Source organism: Orbicella faveolata, unplaced genomic scaffold (genome assembly GCF_042242905.1).
Source record: "Orbicella faveolata isolate gen_17 unplaced genomic scaffold, um_ofav_v1 contig_25, whole genome shotgun sequence".
NCBI lineage: Eukaryota > Metazoa > Cnidaria > Anthozoa > Scleractinia > Merulinidae > Orbicella > Orbicella faveolata.
The window spans coordinates 23,419,319-23,437,500 of NW_028301553.1; the positions used below are offsets into that span (position 1 = coordinate 23,419,319).

Genomic DNA, 18,182 nt, shown 5'->3' on the forward strand with positions numbered 1-18,182 from the left:
AAAACAGTGTAAGGCGTCACAGTGTTCTCCCCGCCCGCGCCCCCGCCTTGTACTTACTGAGATGGCTAAATTGAGAAGTGATCGAAAAATTGAAAAACCTGGGTCTTTTGGATGTATTGTTCCATTTCTTCTGGTTGCAAATTTCCAGCTTGTTGGTGAGTTGTTTATGCAATTTAAGCTTACTTCTAGTTCCGTACGTGCAGAACTGCATTCGAAAGGTGATTATTCGCAAGTTTTAAAGTTCTCGTTTACGTGATTTTACTTCGATAATTCGATTTTTCTCATAAGCTGGGATTTCGAAGCCCTTACCTAGTCAATCACGAAAATGAGTTTTATTTGATTAAAAATTCCAATTGAAGTTTTCTAGGATTGATTGAAGTTCGGTCCGCTCGACACAAGTTTCATGCCTGCCGAAACTGGAAAAATGTGGCACCTGTTTGAAACTGCCGAACTACATGAATAGAAAGTATAAATGGCCCTTAAAATCTCTTACCTGGCTTCAAGATTAAAGATTTGGTCCTTTGATCCGGGAAGATTGGGAACTAAAACACGTGTTGTAAACACAAAATGGCCGTGGCATTTATCAATCCTTCCTTGGCTCCTTGGCTCCCCGGATCACCGTGATTAAACCGGTTTCGATGAAAACAATGGTCAGTAATACAAAGAACATCGAAGTATGTCATGGTCACGCTCGACACAGATGAGGAAAGTATTGAATGTACTTTATATACAAACCTACAGCTGGAAGGAAAAGCTAGCAGTTTTAATGCTACCTAGGTTTCAAGGATCGCTGCAAAGGACCAGATCTTTAATCTTGAAGCCAGGTAAGAGATTTACGTGAATTTATCGGGGCACTTTACGGAGGCGAGTGTGTTAGTTACTCACTGGAATATTTTCAAAATTTCCTAAATTTTAAGCGGTCGTTAGTTTTGAAAACCCAGTGGGCAGACAAATTTTATTATTGTTTTAAAGTAAGGGCCATTTATACTTTCTATTCATGTAGTTCGGCAGTTTCAAACAGGTGCCACATTTTTAAAACGTGCCTTCAAAGTAGAGCTATTTTCGCGCTTGGTTCAAATCTCGATTGAACGGATAGAAAATCTTCTTTTAACCGTTGAAGGAACAACATTGAATTATAATTGCAACATGGCTAAACAAACCTGCTATGATATATCTATAGTTGAGAAAAAGAATTGGGACTTTTGAGCGAATATTATTTTTTTTAGAGCGCCGGCAATATGTGCTATTTTTCCAGTTTCGGCAGGCATGAAACTTGTGTCGAGCGGACCGAACTTCAATCAATCCTAGAAAACTTCAATTAGAATTTTTAATCAAATAAAACTCATTTTAGTGATTGACTAGGTAAGGGCTTCGAAATCCCAGCTTATGAGAAACATCGAATTTTCGAAGTAAAATCAGTGGTCGGTTCCTATAGAGACAGCCTCTTACAGGTTTTCGAAGAACCATTTCAGCCCATGTATGTTTGACAGGCTTAGATGATGATTGTTCGCTTGTTGCAGCTGGCGTGTGCATAGCAAGGAGGTGAAACGGTTACCGCTCATCTCGCCACCAAGCGAAGTTTCCTTGCCACCAGTAATCTAAAAAGGCAGTGGATAAAAGAACGACAAATAATCTCTATATACGACTTGATCTGGTTGGGGGCAAACTCGATCAAGTTGAGTCGATGTGGGGGCGAACTCGGTGGGGGCAAACTCGCCATGGGGCGAAACTGGCAGCTACCATTATTCGTTGACCAGTTTTGTAATTTGGCAGTCGTAACAATTTGATAAGCTTATGTAGACACCATTAAGCAAGTTATTATTTCTAGTTTGTGTCACAAAAACTGGAATGTTGGATGTTGTGTTTCAGCGCCTTTAGTAACATGGATAGCACCTCCTCCTCAGTGGACTCAGACAGATCCAAATGACATTAGGACAGTTGATAAGCCAGTGCTAAATGGAAGTACTCAGGTGCCTCTGAGGTGGAGCTACATTCTGTCAGCTGGTTCACTGACATTAACTACATTTTCTGTAAGATTGAATGATGGCAGCTTCGATGACATTGGAACGATATCTGGTGGTAATACGCTAGTATTTAACAAAAATGAGTACCCAACACGTTTTGATATCAATGGAAGTGAACAAGCCACCTTGATAATAAACAAAGTCGCTGAGACAGAAGACGAGGTTTATGAGTGCAAGCTTACAACGGATTCAAACCAATGGAGTTACAGAATACGAGTCATTGTAACAGGTGAGTCAATGAGTAAAATAAATAAAATGTGTCACCTGGAATTATGGTCACTTCGCCCCACGGTCATTTCGCCCCCAGTCACTTTGCCCCATAATCAAAGTCACTTTGTTCCATACAAAAGTTACTTCACTCCATACAGAAGTTACTTCACTCCGTGAAAGAAATCAGTGAAATTTGTCGTGAACTTTTCATTTTGATGTTGGAGTTGGGCTGATTTTGAACTTATGTCAGTTCAGACTATTAACTAATGCAGCTTCCAGTCGCATTCGCTTATGCTTGGTAACACTAAATATCATTTCATTCAATTACTTTCCTTGTTAATTCTTATCGTTATCGGCCCAATAGTTTTGCTTACTTGAGAGAGACGACATTCGGTAAATGTCGTCTTACTTTTACCGTGTGTGATTGGTTGAAAACTTGCCATGACAACTGTTGCTGTTATGGCGGCAGACACTGCTGCTCCAGGGTCTGCGGGTGGTCGTGGGCGCTGGCTGACAACTGAAACTTTACAGGGTGAAGGTGCAAGTTTTTCACATGCCATCGAGGCCATCGATTGACCAACAGACTTTGTTTGACTTTGTTGCTATGTAAGTGCTACAAGTGAATACTAAACAATGTAGCCTGCAAACAGGCTCCCAGTGAGCCCGAACAAAGCGAGGGAGCCTGTAGACATTCTATTGATGCCGCCATTCTATGATACCAGCTGCTGGTATTATGATATGATTGGTTAAATCGCTGATTGTTGACATCTTTGAGATGAATATTTGACAGATGTTTGTAAAATTACACGACTCCTATGGTTCATGACAATAGTGCGTTTGCCATTCTCTTTTAAGTTTCGGTCTCTCAACCTCTCGTTGTTTCACAAGTGATTTTGAAGGGTACTTTACGCTCTGTTATGAGGAGGAATTTTAAGTAGAAGCTACATGTAGTGGAGTGGAGCCGTTTGGTGGTGCTTTAGCAAGTTTTTTTTAGAGGTCAAAGGCATGGTTTCCAGACTTTTCACTGCTTGTCGCTTTGCAGAGTTTGACACCTCTATCGTGTGCTTATAATTTCTTTAGGCTCATTTCAGCATTGGAAAATATGTTTTAAGCTCTCTAAGTGTTGGTTCTGGAGGGACAAAGATAAGTTTGAAATATTCTGTGAACATGTTGCTTACTTGCACTCAATATTATGATGCCTGGCCCAGCTATTTGATTAGGCCGATTTGAAGTGTTTGCAACTACAGAAAATGTAGCTTCTTGACAGGTCTAATAACCTCATTGACTGATTTGTTACAGGCTAATCATCAAGGGCAGATAGGCACAACAAAAACAAAGTATACAGGCTCCCTGCCCCCACCCCGATCACTTCGCTTTCCAAATTCTTCTGTTTTGCACTAGCCGAAATTTTTTTTCTGTCCTTGCCAGGAGCCTGTTTGCAGGCTATAAACAACGCGCATAACCAAACAAAGATATTTAGACTCAATCGCACTTTAACTACTCCAAGATCTCGGTCGCTTTTTAAGTCCTTTAACTACGAACATGTTTAACAGAAAGGCTTTTACATGCAATTCAGACTCTACAGGGTTACAGTTTTTGAAATTTGATCGACCATCGATCAACAGCGCAAATTACCAACGAGCGCATGAACAACATTGGCATGGCGTGGGGACAGAGAGAGATTAGGGCGAGTGGAACTAACAATTACAAACATGTCATCAAGATCGTATTTATAAATGGGCACTTATGTTATGTTATAAGGCTTAGCATATATACACTTTAATTATATCATGGAGCAAAGTAACTTCTGTATGGAGCAAAGTAACTTTGTGTGGAGTGAAGTGACTTCGATTATTGGGCGAAGTGACTGGGGACGAAATGACCATGGGGCGAAGTGACCGGATACCGTCACCTGAGCACCCTCCTGACCACCATTGCCAGTAAGCGAGCTATGGGCAATTATACTAATTAAAGTAAAGTTAAAGCCATAATTCTAATTTAATGTGAAATAAGTTGTTAAAAAAAATTGGTCATAGGTCATCTGTTGAAACAACTCTACATGTATCACCATTAATATTTTTGTTCTGAATGAAATTACCTTGACATCAGTCTCTAAAATAAAAGCATGCATGTAGTGTCAAGTACACAGATACATGTTAGGACTCTTGGATCAGCATGAGAATATACATGCCCGGGGAGGGGGGGGGGGATTCCCATATTAAAAGGTCATTTTACCTTTTAGGGATTAAAAAAGCAGTTTTGGTACCTCTTAGGGTGTTCAGCCTCAAAAGGTCCACAGCAGGAGCTTTTACGGTACCTTTTAGAGTATTGATAAAGATTTATGACAATGCTGCCATAAACTTTACGAGTGGAAAGTATTCGAGCAATCATCTTTATCGTTATCAAAAATATTTTATATAAAGTTTACTTTATAACATTACATTGTTGGCCAAATGTGGCAGTTAGTCTAGCTGGAACAGACTGTGACTTGAGCACAAACGTGCCAGAGCTTGTACAGGAACCTATGACATCACAACAAGCTTTGTTAAGGTAGCTGGGATTGTATGCTATTTTGAAACAGCAGTAGTCAGACAAGGAACATGAAATCAGTTTTTGACAGTTATTAGTTAATAGCAGATGCTGTTGTTCAGTCATGTGAATGAACTTCGGATGACACTAGTTAAGAGACGTTTTTTATTTTCACAGTATTGCTCTTGAGGCCATGTATACATAGGCACAAAAAAAGCCTAACAGCAGCTCTTGTTATCGAGAGGGAATGTGCCACTTGTCAAGAAAACAGTACCATAAATCCTCGAATTAGCGCCCTGTGAGCTTATGTCAAATTTAGAAGAAGATGGGGGTGCTAATACTTGAAGGGGGTGTTTAATCAGGGTGGGGGGGGGGGGGGGGGCTTATTTAATTTTTCCCAAATCGTGGCCTGACATGATTATTATTTTAGCACATCATTTAGGTGTAAACAACAACATAAGCTGTTTATCAATGTAAAAAGCTGATCCTAAACTTAATGTTGCAGCACTGTTAGAACGTGTAATTTTTTTCCAAACTTGACACGTTCACAAACTGAAACAATGCACAAATCTGATACTGCATGACGAATTATTGTCTCATTACTCGTCCACAAAATGGTAGGGAAGAGGAGGGGCACTTATTTTAAATGTTGGCCGATAAGTGGGGCACTTATTCGAAGGGGGCGCTTATTCAAGGATTTACAGTAATCACATTGTATTTTGCTGTACATGTAGGTACTACAACTCAACACTAAACAGACACATTGGGGCTCCAAGGCTTGTTTAGTCATGTGTTTATGTTTGGATCTCAAGTGTTTTTTTTGTTAAATATTGGGCTGTATCAGGTGTGAGCTTTACCTTAATCCCCTCCAAAAACTTACAGTTCCATTTTCATTACATTTTTAGTAAACACAAGTCATTCCATTACAGAAACAGGGCTTCTGATATTTCACACAGTTGCAGAGCTGCGAATTTCATGTAAATCCATGAAATATCACAAAATTCACAAAAACGTGCAAAATACCGCAAAATTTACTAGAAATCATACCAAATACATGTCGTACAACATATTTGAAACTTATCTGGGCTGTTGGGGCTGTTTCCTTGCCGTAAACTTGCAAATTTATTGTGAAACTTTGTTACTGCAATGAGTAAACAACATTCCAAAACTACCAGGCATTCTTAGATTAATGTTGTGAAAAACTGGGCACTCACTGTGGCCACAATGTAAAAAGCTTTGCCATTGGTGCATTTCTTGAGCATATTGGTATTAAAAGAGCAAATGATGATCTCTTAAAAGCAACCTTGTGTCAAACAAATACTAACACGTACAGTAGTCCAAATGAGTTGCTCCAATTTTCCTGTAAAGTTGCTGGTTTTACAAAGGCAACACTTATAAGTAGTCAGTGTTTCTGATGCTGTTGTTATTGCATAGGCTAACAGTCATCATTTTCCCAAAAAAATTGGCAAAATTTCCGTCTTTTTTAGTTAAAAACATTCGTCAAATCAGTGCAAAACCGATCACTTTCCAGCGAAATAAGCCCAGAAAATTTCCACAAAATCAGCCATTTTTTTACTTGGAAAATATTATTTTCCAACTTGTAGTGGTGGCACGATTTCACTCCATCACTCCTGTACTCCTTCACATCCTGTTAGACATTTAGAAACCGGGGGCGGTAACTCCCATATGAAAAGGTCGGGGATTCTCATCAGAAAATTTGAATTTAACTTCTAAAGGAGACTAATGTGGGTGTTGCTTGAGCTTCATTAGACCCCTAAAAGATACCACTGAAAACGGAGTGGGTTCGATTACTAGCTTCTGTTTAAGAGAGGATCCCACGCGCACTTGTAGACCTGACTAATGTAATCCAGAGACCAGCAGATATCAAGCCTAAAAACAGAAATTAAATAAGAACATTTCTGTCATTATTATTTCTTTGAGTGAATCCTAAAGGATACTTTGACAGCTGAAAATGGTGACTTTTTGTCATCAACACCCTAAGTGAGACCAGAATCTTTGATTTGTACCTGAGATGACAAGCATCCCGGACCTTTTCACATAGGAGTCTCCCCCCCCCCCCCCCCCCCCCGGGTTTCGAACATCTGCCATCTACTCTGTTTTACAGTACAGCCCAAAAATAATGCATGCATAAGAACTTCTTTTTGCATCTGCAAGCCAACAACTTCTTGTGGCTTCTTGCGGTTCACTTGCGCTTGGATTGTGCAGGACACAAAAACTTCTTTGCGATTAGAAGTTAATACCACAAGAACTTCTTTGCGATTGTCATCTCTAGGATTCGAACTCCCATAGTCCCGCAGGCTAGGCCAGCACTTACCACACTGTACTACTTGTTCATTGGATTGTGTGAGGTGAAAGTATCAATCATATATCTATGTACTGAAGCGCTGGGTAGTTAGCACAGCAGGCTCAAGTGAGTTCCGAGTTTTGTGACGTTGTCGAGTTTGTTCAAGTGGAGATGGCACGATTTACTCACAAACTGAATTGCTTCAATGACAGTGTTTCTCATTGGTGGATCTATTAAGAAATGGTGTCATTTAATGGACTCAATGGAGTTGCAAGGTGACTTACAGCTCAATTTACTAATTTTTAACGACTACATTTTGGACACGAGCTACTGTACAAATAGACTCGAATCATTTATGGAAAGAGAGTTAACTTCAGTCCTTACATTAGGGCTACAAGTGAATGTAAGTACTTGAACTCAACACCATAAAGGACACAAAATTTCAATGTACAATACACAAACTATGTTAAAGTTGACTAAAATGGATCATTCTGTCTCATACTATCACTTGGCAGAAATCCATGCTATTTAAACTTGATTTATGAGCTGTGAATCTAGTTCATGTTGTGTCCTGACTTCAGCCTGTTGAATTTTCATTCTTAAATTTTGGTGTTATCCTACTGAACTTTGAAGTAATGCCCTGCTGCTGTAGCAGCATCAATGTATTGATAACTCAGCAAAACTGCATATATCTACATATTTGAAAGACTGTTACCTAGGATGTCTTCACTTATAATTAGGGTGTATGTGCTAAATAATTCATGATAAATCAGACGAGTAAATTTTTCAGTGGCTACGCTCCCAGTATAAAAGCACTGTTTCTCTTGATCCCAATCTTCACTTTTTGGTCAACTTTCTAGCTAGTTCAGTCTATTTAAAAATATTAATATTAAATAATTATTTAGAAAAACGGTTTTATTGAATTTTACCTAAGAATGAAATCCGTGCTTGCATCTAACAATCGTAAGCCAACTGAGAGCTGGCTATAGGCAAGCATTGGACATTACTCTGAGTCCATACATCACTTTTGATGAAACAAAATGATCTTGCGGTTTTGACTACAGCACTAGTAAGACGTGTACAGATATATGTAATGTAAATCATGTAGGCAGGCCTGAGTAACAAACAGTTTCTTAACATTGAACTGTTTTATTTTGCAAATATCACAACACACTCCTGAATGGAAAAAGGCATTATGGGCTTGTTCGAAAGCTATTAGACTGCCCTCACATCAGAAGTAGTTCCTTAATGAGCAATGTCTCTTAACACCCTTTCAAAATTTATTTTCCAAGTTCAGTGGCTCACAGCCACTTTGATTATGCTGGCTGGGCCATTCAAAGGTTCTTGGTTGGGAAATTATTATTATAACTTATTGTTTAATGGCCCTTCTTGTGGAATTTGTTATTATACCAATGTAACTTTTGTCACTAGTTGATAATTCTCCTCAGTCTAATTTGCCGCAGCTGATTTACTTTTCTTGTACACCTATTGTTTTCTTTTTCTTTCCATCTGATATGTTACCTGTTTGTAATTTATAACCAGTTGTAAAAACCATATTTAAGTTGTAAGTTTTGAGCACTCTTTTTGTAACTGACAAAGGTGGAGAAACCAAAATTTTTTATAAAGTTTTATCTTTTTTATCTTTTTTGAACCAAAAGTTGTCCATTTTTGGTGTCTTTTTAACTAGATTTTATTATTCACATACTGTTAAGGACCATGAATCCTCAGTGGTCCCTTTAGTTCAGCATCTTTTTTGGCTCAGGAAGTGCTTTCAACCATCTGTATGATAGATATGGTGAACCTTTGCATATATCCATAAACATTTGTCTAATTTGTTTTACTTTTGTTAATCATGATACGACACAACTTTTGGCAAAGTTTAAAAAAAATTCTGTAGGTAGGGTTCAGAGCCACCCTTAATTTTCAAAAATTTAAGGTGGCTCTGAACCCTACTATCAGAATTTTTTTAAACTTTGCCAAAAGTTGCATCTAATAGTATGCTTATCAAAAGTTGATAATATGAAAAAAATTTCACTGCGCTCTCTTTGAATTGTAAGCTCCTAAAGCTGTAGTTAATGGCGTTTTTACGAGGTCAGAATGTTGCTATGGTAACCTATTGCATCACAAAAATGATAACGTGTTCACAAATGATTGGGCAGTTTTGTGATACCATGATTGTATCATCAAGTGATAAAGAGTGGTTAAACCGACCCATTAAAATCTAAGTGTTGGAAACTGTTTTGAGCCACCTTAAATGGAGACAAATGTTCAATTAATAAGCTTTTACTACAGACAGTGCCACAAGTGCATTCATAGGCATACAGGCACCTTCGGGCTTGGTGGGGCTGTGACCTTCTTGCCCGAAAAAATTATGCAATGCTCTAATGTGTGAGTGTTGAAATCAGGATGCAAACCCACTCAGATTGCATGAAAAACAAAAACTTTTACAGTTCTCATGCCTAAGAAAACTGCTATAATCCCAAAAATAGTTGTATTGAAAGCTTGCCTACTCAATGACTTGTATCAACAGTCTCAATCTAGTAAAATCTAAAAGTTATTAAAAGAAAAAGTTCTTCCTTTCATGGTGTTCGTACAGCAATCGGCAGATCAGCAACAGAGACATTTGTGTTTCAAGATGAACCATTAGGACATGTTACAGAACCTGGACTCTGATGTATTGGAGACGAGCTTCTCAATATACTTGAGGCATTAAAAGGACAACATGAGGCATTGCAAGACGTCTTAGTCTAGTTTTGGCCACAGGAGACTTGCAGCGTACACTGCAAGCCTGGCCTTCTTTGAATTCAGAAGCAGCATAAATACGATGGTGAACAACATGGACATAAAAGAGGAACACCTCATAAGAAAAATTTAATATAATAAAAATTAAAACACCCCTTTGTTAAGACATTACAAACTCCGGGCCGTTTCAGAGCCACTGCAAGAACAAAAGTCTTGGTCTTCATTCGCTTTGATTTTTCTTTTATAGCGAACAGAAAACTCAAGGTCCCTCATGTCATTTCAGTCTTACTCCTTTTTGGCAAGGCCAAAGTTGTACAAAGTAGCTTACAAGCCTTGAAACCTAAAAAGCAAAACAAAGGGTTCATTCTTTTTCCGGAGCCTGAAAGTGACTACCATGCAGTGGGATCTTTGGTGCGCCAACAATACTTCAGATCAGCAGCAAATATAAATTTTAAACTTTACACGATACTACTTTAATAAAGTGCTAACTCTCTGAAGAAACCACTTGACAGTCTGAAGACTCCTGGTCAGGCATCTTATCACTCAGTGATTCATAAAAAGTAACTAACTAGAAACTTTATATATTTACAAGTTTTGAAAATTACACCAATAGCATTATTTTCTAATGTGTCGTTGTGACAGAAAAAATTACATAATTTCTGCAGCTGGGGGGGGCGGGGGGCTGTAGCCCCCCTTGCCCCCCACCCCCAGCTTGTATGTCTATCAGTACATTTGTGATACATGTATATGTTGACTCTTTGCTACATTCTTTGCAGTTGAAACCAGTATAACCAGTGATAGTGGCAATCAGACTAGCAGTGAAGGATCAAATGTAACTTTCTTTTGTAATGCAAGTGGTAAACCTGATCCCAACATTACTTGGACCATGGAAAATGGTAATGATGGTGGAGAAGGTTTCTTTGGGAACCCTTGGGTTATTAAGAACGTCAGCAGAACTGACACAGGGATATACCGCTGCACGGCTTACAATGGAGTTGGAAATCGAGTGAGCCGTTTACTTTATGTCAATGTCACTTGTAAGTACAAGAAGGCACTTCATTGGTAAATATTCATGTAGATATATAACAGCATTTTCAAAACAAGCCAGTGACTACCGGAGTTCTGTCGCCTACTTGATTGTATATCTCCACTTACTCTGGCTATAGCAATCAGCTTCTAACAAACAAGCTCAGCAGTGCATCTTATCAATAAATCTTCAAGACAGCAGAGTAACTTCATGCTCAATTTTGCAACAGTAATTTTTTTTTTTATTACAATAGGAAGTAAGCTTGTTAAAGAGAGATTTTAAAGCGTTTGCTGTATTTTGTGCCCTTCGCATTATTGTGTTTTAGTAGCCATCTTGCTGTTTTAAATAAGTGGCCGCGCTAACTTCATTTCCATGTTGCTTCTAACATCATGGCAGTGAAACAATTGCAAAAAAAATAATCTTTTTTCTTTTGGCTTCAAAACGTCATGCCTCGCAATAAGCTGACAAATTCAGCCAATACACACAAGTAATCACTTTTATAAGTTCGGTTCATTCGACCATATGATTACTTTGTTAACAGACAAGACGGGAGATCACGGCCCACAAAATACTGATATTAAAAGACAAAATGGAAAGTCTTGAATTTAACTAGCATAAGCATTGGAATCTAAAATAATACTGCTAATGACTAGCAACAATTTGAGCTCGTGAGCACAACTATTTTTCTTTCGAAACGTGACTGTGTTGTTTCATGGATTTCAAATGAAACTATCCTGGCCTTTTTGAAAGTGATTTAATAATAAAAAAGAATAATTTTTATTTTAAAAAGATAGAAAATTTGCATGCCAATGAAACAATGTGAAAATTGAAACCTTTAACCGATGTGATGATTTTATCACTTGATTCTAGCCAATTTAAGATGACAATCCTAAGCTGGCAATTCCTTTATAATGGCATTTCCTAGCTTCTACATTTTAGATTTCAAAATTTTCTAGGGGAAGGAGGGCATGACCCCAGACCCCCTAGGATGAGGGGCCTTGCCTTACTCTTCCAACTGCAGATGCCTACTTCAAAACATTTTGAAACCCCTGATACATTTCTCAGTGTGCATATATACAATAACTTAACCATGGAAATTTCAGGTCACAGATAGTCTTGATACAATGCTTTCCTAGAGCTAGCTTTTGATAGCTCAAACAAGAGAAAAAAACTCTTCTGCATGCATTTTCAGGTTAGCAAGACTAAATTCACATGTGATTTTGTCATTATCATTCACACACAGTCTTATCTTTTAATCATGATTTCGTACCATTAATTTAATTAAGGGTCTTGAAGTCTTGAAGTTAATACAAACATAAACATAATTATCAAGACCCAGGTGAAGAGCTCATCTGTACATTTCAAGCCGACTACAGCATAGGCTATAAATCTGACTAAGCAAAATGTGGAATGTTTGTGACATCCCAGGTATACATGTATGTATTTGAAATTGATGGAGCAGTGAAGTACCCTCTCCAAACTACAACACTGCCCACATAACAATTCTAGCCAAATGTCATCAATACCAGCCACAAATGCCCATTAAATTGAAGTTCTAAGCCCTAATTGTGTAGCTAAAGCTCTTTATTTGCCATCTAAAGAAAGCACAACATTGTCGCGAAGGTGCAAACAGCCTACTGAGGTGACTTGTTCTTTACTTGTAATGTTCATCTTTGGCTGTTTCATGTACAATACTACGATGCTTAGTAGGACATTGCTACGCTTGTATCTTGATTGGACTGACTTGATGATGAGCTCAGGCACACTTGCTTTGAACAGTTGCTACCTGTAAGAAGCCAAAAACTATTGTAAATTAGTTTTTGAAAATTCAGTGACAGAGATATAATTGAAAATACCGATGCTACACCTAAGAACTGTCAGAGTTGGGAGATTTTTCTTAGCTACGTGTACATTTTCTATGAGTTTGACACAAAACTTTACATTCATTTGGAGACTACAGAAAAAGAGTACTAAACTTACATTCTACATGGCTAGTGTAGAAATGCAAAACTCATATAAATGTGCCACATGTTCATTTCTTTTTTGCAATTTTAATTGTCACTATGTGAACAACATGGAAACAGACAAGCTTAGATTTACATACAAAAACAATGTAGAATACATCTGAACGTTTTGGCTACATCGATTTATAAGTGGGAAATATACAATCCATATCCAAATACACTGTTTTCAAATAAACCATTTTGAAGGGAATATAACCATACTATCCTATTCCTTAGGCTGGGAACTCTTTCTTGAGTAAATGAAAATCCTTTTTACACTATTTTTTTTTTTTCTTAGTCCCCCATCACCGCCACTCAAGCTACTTTAAAAGTCTCAAAGCTTCAACCATGTGCACAAAGATTGAAATATTGTTTGTTTCTAAATTGTTTGGTATTTAAATAGTTTGTTTCTCCATGTAGGGCAATGGAAGCCACTATCTTGGGCTTGAAAATAAAGTCAAGATGCCTCTATTATAAGAGTGTATTAACACATTTTCCAACTTCCAACATGCACTGCTATTTTCATACAAGTTGTTGCCTCCATTGTTTTTCAACTTTTTTTTTTTACAAACAGTCAAATTCAGGGCTATAGCACCAGAACAGCCAATAATTATCATGTGCATCATTGCTGGACTAATCTGAAAAAATTCACAATTCTTTACAATTCTTTACCAAGGTCCCAAGGTCTGGAATTCACCGTTCTGTCCATTCTGTCCACCGTTCTGAGCATTTTTGTATGCCACATACATGTAGACATAAATAAACAATACATTATTTCCTCATAAAGTCATTTTATTCCCTTATTGATGTATAATTTAACCCAAAGGACCTTGGCGGGATACTGATGGCTATTTTGCGTCAATTGGAACTCTCATAAACTCAATGCAGAGTCATAAATACAGTGCACTTTTCTTTTTTTCCCACCACGTAAAATCTACAGATCCAGCAAAGATTGTTACTAGTAGACACAAAAGAGAACATGAAGTTGCAGCACAACAAAGAGTGTCTCTTGACTGTCCAGCAGAAGGAAATCCCACGCCGACTTATACTTGGACTCCATGTGATCCACAGCAAAGTGCGTGTCATATGAGCACACTGATTATTCCTGAAGTTCTTGAGGATATAGACTACAGCTGTAGAGTCGAGAATTTTCTCGGCAGTGATACAGCAAGTACCAGTCTGTGTAAGTAATAAGTAAAGGCAGATTAGTAGTAGCCAAATGGATTTGCATTTGTATTGATCATTAATTTTCTTTAAAATGTTTTATAACACAGACAGCTGTAATCCTTTAAGTAGATGTACAATATATAAGTAATGACTAGTTCATTCTCTAATTACTGTCATTTTCTTTTGATAAGCCATTACATTACATGTACATCAGTAGTTGCTGCAGGGAATTTTGTCTATTGCAAGTACATGTACATGTATAGTCATGCTAGGTAGCCCACTTGTATTGTCATGTTCCCCCCAACAGCTCTCTAACCCTTATTTTGCTACCTGGTCAGTACAGTGAATGTTTACTCCCTACAATAATTGACATGGTGTTTGTGAATGTTTTGGTCTCATGGGGGTACACAAGAACCATGACCATCCCCATAAAATGTTTTGTTTCCCATCGCCTTCCCCCTCATACAAGTGGTTTGGTCAGTTGAGGCAAAAAAGGAAATTGAGTGAAGGTGCCTGAGTCCAGTACACCATTCTCCTTACATAATGCTGTTTATTTAAAATGCCACAATCAACCACTGCGACTAGCTACTCCATCAGCAGTATTTTCTGTAATGCACATATTACTAATCTCCCGAGTGTAATTGTATATAAGGATCAGACCATTAATATTTTGGAGTAAGGTGGGCAATTTCTGCCCCTCCCCCCCCTCCCCCCCCCCAAAAAAAAAATCCTGCACAGTATAAACTGCTGAAATAAAAAATAATTGTGCCAAGGGGCAAAATCAAGCAACTCTTCTCTACTATCATTATTTTGATTTTTAATGTTATAAAAATTTCTTGCACAAGGTATTGCCCACCAAAAAATCATGCATAACCTACTGGTGAGAAAGAAATTACATGCCCCAGAAAATTACTCAACCCCGCTCCCCTCAAAACTATAATGGTCTGCCCCTAAAAATAAATATATCATCTTGCATTGACAATGCATAGTCTGGTTGTAGTGCTACAGAATCGATTTCCACTGAGGTTGTTAATGTCTGAATATTCATGCGAAACTTGGAACCCTCATACAAAACGTAACATTGATAAATTAGAGTCTGTTCAGCGAAGAGCCACCAGATGGATTACTAAGTCTGATGATGATTACAATCTTAGATTATCGAAGTTAAAATTGTTGTCTCTATTTAATAGGAGGTTTATTAGAGATACTACATGGATTGACAAATGAAGACAAATTACGTTTCAAATCCTTCCACTTCAGACAATCAATCTAAGGAATTTGAGGCCTTTTGAGAAAAACGAGACCTCATGTCCTTTATACACGTTAGATGCAATTTAAAAACAAAATTTGAAACGATGCTATGAAAGCTGTGACAATTGGTTGTAGAAACGGTTCGATATATATTTCGTTCTTCGAGCCTCTTCAATCATCCGCCACATTAAAGCCATTAAATTGCTCATGTAATAACCTTTGAAAGAAGCCACATTCAAGTTCTTTGTCTCACATCACCACATGACATCCTGTCTTGGAGGGAGTGCAGTGCAGCCTAATTGTGTGACTACCATGCGCGGAATTTGGAAAATAGTCTAAGTATATGACTTGATGGGAAATCAACAAAGACAACTAAAATTGTTTCAAGTACTGGTTTGAGGGTATGAAATTGTTTACATGTATTCATTTGTATATGAAAGGTACAATTATTTTTCCCTTGCTAACTGAATTCATGTTTGATTATTAGTCATAGCAAGTGATGTAATTAACGTGACCCTGGATATCACGAGTGAAGAGTGCACTGATGGGGAATACAATCAACTATGGGAGGAACTCAGCAAAACGGTAACTAACTTGTTTATGTAGGGCACATGTATGTACAACCTTATCATTACCTGTTACCAGTGAATGTGTTCATTGAATTACCTCATTTAAAAATGTATTTTAAAGTGCTTAGTGATAAAAAGAAGTTCAACATTTAAAATGTTGATTTTCAGATCGAGGAGATCTTTACTGGTACACTGGGATATGAAAGTCTGGAACAGAAAAATATCAGGTACTGTATGAACACAGTCTCAGATTGATTACATACTTGAACTTCACAAATTTCCGTAGCTTTGTCTTTTCAACTGAATTAAATCCTGGGCAGAAAACCTTTGGACCATTTTTCGGCACTCTTAAGATGTGTTAGGCCAGTGCATGTAATTCTGGCTGTTTTCTCCAGACGAGATTTGCTATTCAGGATGAGAATAACATACCTACATGTACTTAATCTGTCTTAACCTTGAAGAATTGATCAGGAAATGCTACAGCAGAGAAAAAACAAGAAGCTGACCAACCAACCAGCCGGATACATGCAAACGGGATGCAAACAGCGATTTTCATTTTACCAGGAAGTGATTACGGGGAAACAGACTGCAAACAACAAACGGAGGGATAGAGAAATCTTAATGTTTTGAAGAGTGTTAAACAAATGCGTATAGGTTTTGGTTGGGTTTAATGAACGATTACTCATACACACAAAATATTCTTCCCTTGCTGTGATTTGATGTAACCGGTTTTGACTGTTTCATCGAACAGTGCATTCTCCATAAGCTCATCCTCTCTTGTTACTCACTGTACAGAGAGACAAAGGAAAAAATCTAACGGGTAACGAACTTATTCGGTGTAGCAACTGGAACATCAAACACAAAACAAGCTCTAACGATTACACATGCTCAATGTCAATAGAAATTTGCCCCACATCATTAATTTTTGTTCAAATGCTTAGGTTAGTCTGAGTTTTGTCCATGATCTGAGAGTTTGTAAAGTGAAAGAAGCCTCTGTTCATTTTGGTCATCATTTTAGTTTGAACTTGAGTGTGTCGCTGTTTTTCTTCCAAGGTGTGGAAGTGTGATCGTTGATCTGGCCCTGAAGTTCAATTCCACTGTAAGAGAAAGCAAGGTTCTTTCTATACTTCAAAATGCTAACGAGAATAGAAGGTTTGGAAAATTTGATGTGAGTTCCATAACAGGCTCACGAGACATTGGCATAACATCCACCACGGCCACAACACCTAAAAGCTCATCTGACAGTAAGTAGTCCATTGTACATTTTGATTTTGTATTGGGTGGACTGGTGTCTTCTTCAAAAAACTATAAAAATCCAAATGTTTTGAGTTGGTTAGACAAGATAGCAAAAGATCTTTTGCATCCATGTATTGCTAGATTAAATGGAGGGATCAAGATTTCATATTGTATGTTATTTTGTCGTTAAGTGTTCATTGCACTCTTGTGCTGGGCATGTGCAGCGATTTGATTTTTGGACAGACCATAGTTAATAGGGGGGACCATTCTCCTCTTTTAACTATGGACTAACAGGCCAAATTTCAAGAATTCCTTCAGCGGGGAACATTCTTGCGTGGCACTGAGTCGTGCGATTTCTATTGGTTAAAACCTTCCAAGGTACCTTCCAGCGTCAATCAAAGCCATACATACATGTTATAGTGACACAGGCCTCTTAGATGCCTAATAAAACATTATAAACTAACACTTACTTACTTGAGGCTTGTGGTGCATCATAAGTGCTCAACTCTATTTTTTCCCAAACATTAACTAAGTAAAACATGACAAATTTAAAACTAACCTGACTGCTTGAGATTAATTGTCAGAGCCTTGATGTAGATGTTAAGGGCACTGCCCAAAGACATAAGATTTAAACCTCAGGCCAGGCTAAAACTCTAGAACGCTGGGTAATCTTTTGTCTAGTGTGGTAAACATCTGGCCTCTTGGTTTCCCCATTAGTTTCTAAATTTTACAGCAAAGGCAGCTGTAACTTCCATTATTAGTTAATTGATTTTTCTCTTGTAGAATTACTATTGTGAGGTGACTTCTTAATGGCTATGTGTGCAACTCATTAGAAATCAACTTTATCGTGGATAACAAATTTACATCTCGTAAATAAGAGGAGTAGGTTTGAGAAGAAAAAGGTCAATGGGTGACCAAGTTAAAACCACTATGACGTAAACTGAATGTTGATCAATGTTGCATTTTGCAGATACGACGTGGATTATTGTTGGTGTCGTCGTGGGGGTAGGTGTTGCACTGGTTGTTGCTGGAGTTGTAGCTTGGTATGTGTACAGAAAAAGGAAGTGTAAAAAGAGGGACCCTAAGGGTGAGTGTTTTACCTTATAGCCACTTTATTAC

General features: G+C 37.9%; 1 protein-coding gene across 4 annotated transcripts in view; it reads left to right on the forward strand.

Annotated features, from left to right (window-relative positions):
- The first annotated feature begins 6 nt into the window (after window positions 1-6).
- Window positions 7-18,182, forward strand: part of LOC110041528 (uncharacterized) — a 33,428-nt gene continuing 15,252 nt past the window's right edge. The window contains exons 1-8 of one of the 4 annotated variants that reach the window (XM_089294313.1): window positions 7-155; window positions 1,870-2,253; window positions 10,587-10,847; window positions 13,781-14,023; window positions 15,746-15,843; window positions 15,996-16,054; window positions 16,881-17,071; window positions 18,034-18,150. In XM_089294313.1, coding sequence (XP_089150439.1) covers window positions 62-155; window positions 1,870-2,253; window positions 10,587-10,847; window positions 13,781-14,023; window positions 15,746-15,843; window positions 15,996-16,054; window positions 16,881-17,071; window positions 18,034-18,150 — 1,447 coding nt within the window. In that variant the 5' untranslated portion in view covers window positions 7-61. Of the gene's footprint in view, window positions 156-627; window positions 825-1,869; window positions 2,254-6,865; window positions 7,344-10,586; window positions 10,848-13,780; window positions 14,024-15,745; window positions 15,844-15,995; window positions 16,055-16,880; window positions 17,072-18,033; window positions 18,151-18,182 lie in introns of those variants that run through there. The other 3 variants (XM_089294311.1, XM_089294312.1, XM_089294314.1) reach the window with 3 other exon arrangements.